General features: G+C 34.8%; 1 protein-coding gene across 2 annotated transcripts in view; it reads left to right on the plus strand.

Annotated features, from left to right (window-relative positions):
* The window catches only part of atg7 (ATG7 autophagy related 7 homolog (S. cerevisiae)), a 103,527-nt gene that overhangs the window by 53,421 nt on the left and 44,106 nt on the right, over nt 1–6,000 (plus strand). For both annotated transcript variants that reach the window (XM_024269326.2, XM_024269327.2), the window contains one exon: nt 3,062–3,137. In XM_024269326.2, coding sequence (XP_024125094.1) covers nt 3,062–3,137 — 76 coding nt within the window. The remainder of the gene's footprint in view (nt 1–3,061; nt 3,138–6,000) is intronic.

Here is a 6,000-nt window from a genome sequence, read left to right on the forward strand (position 1 = left end):
GCTAGTTAGTCTGTAGCTGCTTTTGTTAAAAGGATGAACACCAGCAAGTACCAAATGTTGCAGTTCCTTAAATGACCACTAGATGCTGGTTTCAGTAGGTAATAATTTCTCATTTACAGTTATTTTACACATTTATCTTGATATTTATTTTATATTGCTTTGATTATTTTCATTCATGACATCTTTGGGGGTGGGAATTTGAATTTCCATTTGGTTGTAGTTTTTAGATTGACAGAAGAGTGGAAGAACTTCAAAATTTCATTTTCCCGCCCTGTTTTCCTCTTCTGATCTTTTTTGAGTTTGTAGACTTCTTTTGTCTCATTTTCATGAACTTTTAGTCATTTTTGTTTTCAGACCAATATTTTTATTGTTTTGTCTGTTTGTTAAAAGTTGAGAAGAAATAGAACATAAGGGTTGAAAAAGGTGTTAATCTTTAAAACAACTCACAATAACGCATTTCTCGGTGAAAGTAAAATCTTCCACAGCTCTCTTACAGTAGGATTGATGTTAGATGTTCCTGTAGTTTAGGAAGTGGCCCCTCTTTCTGTTGACTGCCTCAAATGAGAACTGGAGGTTTTCCGGTTGCACAAACTTTTACCCGTTTCTTAATCCTCTCTCTGCATTGACTCATAACTCTTGTGGAGTGAACTTTAAAGCTCTGCATCTGCATTTCATTTATATTTCCAACGTTTACTTTCTCCTCCTTTAAACCCTGAAAAAGATGTTTCATGCCGGTTAAGTGTGCAGTCATGTGCACAGCGGGCCTTTTTTGAAAATACAGTTTGGTGTAAGTGCGCGTGTGTCTCTGCATGCTCCTCGGTGAAGGTCATATTAAGGTAACCACTTGCTGGGCCTGATAAGACAGCTATTTTCAAGATAGGCTGTTACAGAGCTTTTCCTTCTGTCTTGATGGAAAGCTTATAGAGCGGCGAGGAGAGGGGGAGCTTTCATGTGCTCAGATGGTGTCCATCTTCTTGTACAATAAGGTCTCAGTTTCCTGCATTGGCCTTTTCTCTGTGTATGTGTGTGTGTTTCTGTCTGTTGTGGTTTCCTTTAAATCCTCAGGATCCCTTTGAATCCTTCTCTCAAGTGTTCTGGTGGAATTTTAATTTCAGCAAGTGAGCCCACGAGCATTGGGATTGTTTTTGATCATCTCACCTCATTGTCAAATAAAATAAATGTCCTTTAAGTGTTTACTTTTGAATCTCAAAAAGCTGCAATCAATAAAAAAACGATAAAGTTGGTATTTTCAGATTATAAAGCACTTCAGGTGGTTAGTAGTGATCCCTGAAATCCTATTCTTTTGAATAAAGGTCATTCTCAGATGCTGTGCTTTAGCAAACACAGTTCAGGCTTGACTTCATTGATCATTCTCTGAAAACACCGCTAAGATTAGAAAACATTTTTTCAAAAACCAACGTGTGCTTTAAAGATTAAAAGAGCAAAAGGAAGTGGGATTGTTTGGATCAGCAAGGGCATAAAACAGAAAAGTGAATTATTTAATGCTCAGGAAAGACCTTTACATTGTCTCTTCTCTCCATGGAAATTCAAGTGAGTGATAGTAAAAAGAAAGAATAACTAGAAAAGTTGCAGTAATGCTTGTGTGACTGCTTTGTGCTGAATTTGTTTGCTGAAGATGCTGAAATTACTGAAGGGATTTGCTGAAAATTTAAAAGCTATTTGCAAAATGCTAAATTTGTTAAAAGACTTAAAATTTTGTTAAAGAACTATGAAAGACAACTGAAGTTTTTTTCTTTAAAAATGTAAACTTAAAAATCCTCAATATATGCCTATTTTGCAAAAGCATGTAGTGTGTTGCTTAAATATGAGCTAAACTCAAGATTAACCACAAAAACCTTAGTAGATGCCGATTAGCCGACTAGCACATTTCTAAAATACTAGCTCAACTCCAAAATAACCTAAAACTCTTCCGTAAATGCCAAATTAGTCAAAATTGTTGGTGTGTTGCTAAACAATTACATAAATTACAAATTAGCATAAAAAACTCAGTAAATAACAAATTTGCCAAAAGCATTAGCATTTTGCTGAAGTATTAGATCAATTCCAAATTAGCACAAAAAAGCAAATTCCAAATGAGCATAAAAAACCTGTGTAAATAACATTTTAGCCAAAAATGTTAGTATGTTAATAAAGTATTAGATAAAATCCAAATTAGCATAAAAACCTCAATAACATATTAGCTAAAAATGTTAGCATTTGCTTAAATATAAGATGCATTCCAAAATAGCATAAAAAACCTCAGTAGATAACAAATTTACCGACAAAGTTAGTATTTTGCTAAAATATTAGACAAATTCCAAATTAGCATTAAAAAAATGTGTAAATAACATATTAGCCAAAAATTTTAGCATTTTGCAAAACTATTATATACATTCCAAATTAGCCTAAAGAAAACCTCAATAGTTCACATATTAGGCAAAACTTTAGCAAATTACTTAAAATATCATATAAATTCCAAATTAGCATTAAAAACTCAGTAGATAACATATTTGCCAAATAATTAGCATTTTGTTAAAATATCGGAAAAATTCAAAATTGGCATTAAAAAACCCTCATAGTAGCCAAAAACTGTTGCCTGTTGCTAAAATATTAGATAAATTCCAAATTAGCATAAAGAGAACTTCAGTGGATTCCAAATTACCCTAATGAGCTAGCACAATGCTAACAAAACAGCTCAATGCCAAATTAGTTTAAAACTAATGTAAACAATGGTCTCAAAGTGCACAAGCTTTTGAAGAATTTTGCGTTCCATGTTTTGCTTGATATTTAAAAGACATTAACAGTTATAAAAACCGAAAATATGAGCAGTAATGTCCTGAACCAGCTGAACGTTTACATACAAAGAGTGTTGAAATTGCTGAAAGTGTGATTGAGTTTTTACGTACAGAAAGGAGGAGGAGAATCACTATAGTGTGAATGCTGTAAAGCATAAAACATGAAGATAAAACTCATGTTGAGGCTTACAGCTCAAAATGCACAGCAGATGTCATCATGTAAAATGTTATTTAATTCACGTGTCTTTGTTGTTCTCCATCTCCAGGGGATACGCTGTGGCCAGCAGCAGTGACGACCGAATGAATGAGCCTCCCACATCGCTGGGTCTGGTGCCGCATCAGGTCAGACTCATATTCTTCCACATGCAGGCGATTTTTTTATGTTTAGAAATCATTACAGGATCTATTGGAATTAGGATTAAGATCCAAAATTCAGGAATGTTTTTTTTATCACGAATGTAGGTAAAACATTTTTTTTCCTTTAAACTTTTTTCTTTCAAAAGTCCAGAATGGCCTAAAGCAGCTTTTTCCAAAAATGACTGACTAGAAATCAAACTAGAGCTTAGTGAGCTCATTTTTACCTGAGGTCTGTTGGTGCATAATCCTTTGCTCTAAATGGCGCCGAATTACAAGTTTGGTAACCTCATTTTTCTAACACAAAGTTTATATTTGAGGTCTTGAAAAACCGAGAGATGAAAATTGTGTTTTGAATATGTTCTTGTGGCTTTTTTCTCATAATAGCGAACACATATAAAGCTTGTCTGAATATTTCTTTATTTAAATCAAACAATTTATAAAAGGGCTTATTTTTTAGGTAGAAAATACCTCAATAGTGAATAGTGAACCATTTGAAACAATTACACTTGATACAATAAAATGCACAAGCCTAAAACACTTCAAAATAACCACAAAAACATCTTTTTTAACACATAGGCGACGGGAAGAGGGGGCAGGCATGCTCTGCACCAGCAGTACTGCTCAAAACATAGAAGCAAATTTCTAATAAATACAAAACGACACAGGATTTTGTTTAGCCTAAAATGGTCTAATCCTGATTAAAATACCATTAGAAACGATTTTACAATATATCAAAATATGATAGAAATGTGACTTTAAAGGGTTTGTTGCATTCTTTGTGTAATTTTATTTGTATTTTTTAGATTTTGATTATCTCTAACTTTATATTTCTACTCTTTTGGAGAGTAAAAATACATTTTTACAAAACCAAAGTGTCTCAAAACGGTCTTATCATGGCTCAAAATCCCATTAGGGCCAAAAAAAAAAAAAAACTAGAGCTACGACACACAAGATTGTGCTGCAAATTTGCTTCCTTTTTTACATTATGTGCTCTAATGAGTTTAGCTCCAAAGCAGAACCAGGTCGAGTCTAAAGCTTTTGTCGCGTCAGAAGAGACAAAACCTTTCAGAGGTCAAGAAACACAGCAGCTAAGGTCAGACAAGCCGGAAATGTTGGAGAAAGTCAGAGCTAAATACGTGAAATTGCATTTGCATATTAGCAACTCATAAAAGCAAAAGCTGGAACTTTGGAGAGGAAGGAAAAACTTTAAATCAATGAAATGGAAAGCGATTTTACTTCTAATGCATCAAAATGGTCAAATTTGTTTCTTTTTCTTGCATGAAAACTGTTAATACAGCGAATAACACAACAGATTTATCGGGTTACTAAGTAAATGATTATATCTGGGGTTGAGGTGGAGCTCCCGCTGGAGAAAGATGAGATGATTTACAGCCGTCCAAATCTCCAATCTTGGCTAACTGTGTGCTGTGTCTCACCACCTCCATTTGCATCATCATCATCATCATCAGTATTCATCACCCTGAGAATATGAATCCCTCCGTGCCTTTTTGCTTGACACCTCTGCTGCCGCTCGCAGTATTCCATCCAAATAACCCGCAGAAAGATGACGTGCAGACACAGTTTATCCGACAGTTATCCCAGAAATGAAACACCACCACGTTCATGTTGGATATGTCATATTTGGCTGTGTCGCACCTGGATTGCAGTTTGTGTTTGTAGGAAACGTCGTCTTCAGACTGCCGACTGTGCCGGCTGTGTCTCTGGCGGAGTCACAGTGACAGCTTGTGGTAACTCTGAGGAAAACAAAGCTTTGCTCGTTTGGATCTGCATGTTTATGTCCGGTAATTGATGCCACTGGAAAGCAGTTAGAGGTCAAAGATGATGCAAAACATGCTTTTAGATGCATTTTTGAGATTTTAGCCTTTGGCACCTTAAGAAGGAAGCGAGGCTGTAATCGTAAGCTCCCCTATTTATAGTGATTCTCCTGCTCCTTTCTATGTTTTTTTGGCACATATAAATCAGTAATCTTTGCATCAAAATGTTCAGCTCCTTCAGGACATTACTGCCTGTACTTGTGGTATTCATAAATTTATAGTTTTTGAAATATTGAACAAAATATGCCCTATGAGAAATGAATGAGAAATTCATTTAATCCAGTATTTTTAAATAGATTAGCAACAATCCTTTAAATATATCCATGGGCTATGTTTTAATCTTTTATTGTAATTTTCAAAATATTGGCATTGAGCTGTTGTATTAGCATTATGCTAGCTCATTTGGGTAACTTGGCATCCACTGAGGGTTTTTTAATACTGTTTTAGAGTTAGCTTCTATTTCAGCACAGGCTAACATTTCTGAAAAATTTAGTTTACTGAGGAATTTAATATTATTTTGGAGTTTAGCTAGTATTTAAGTAAAGTTTTTTTTTTTCTTTGCTAATTTGCCATTTACCAAGGTTTTTTTAGGCTAACTTTGAGTTTAGCTAATATTTTGGCAACATGCTAATGTTTTTGGCTAATTCGTTGTCTACTGGAGTTTTTATAGGCTAATTTAGGACCAATCTGAATTCTTCCCTTCTCCCTACGCCAGGGGTCTGCAACCTGCGGCTCCAGAGTCACATGTGGCTCTTTAATCTCTCCATGGTGGCTCTCCGGTTGAAGAAAAATTAATTACTTAATTAGCATTCTTTATAATCACACTTTCAGCAATCTTGGTATTAAAACATTCAGCTTGTTCAGGACATTACTTCTTGAATTTTTGGTCTTTATAAACTTTATAGTTTTTGAAATATTGAGCAAAATTCGCCCCATAGAAAATAGGGGTGTGCCAAAATATCGATATTGCGATATATCGCGATATTTAGTCCTGCGATCGATTCTCGATGGGT

The sequence above is a fragment of the Oryzias melastigma genome, linkage group LG5, assembly GCF_002922805.2.
Source record: "Oryzias melastigma strain HK-1 linkage group LG5, ASM292280v2, whole genome shotgun sequence".
Taxonomy (NCBI): Eukaryota; Metazoa; Chordata; class Actinopteri; order Beloniformes; family Adrianichthyidae; genus Oryzias; species Oryzias melastigma.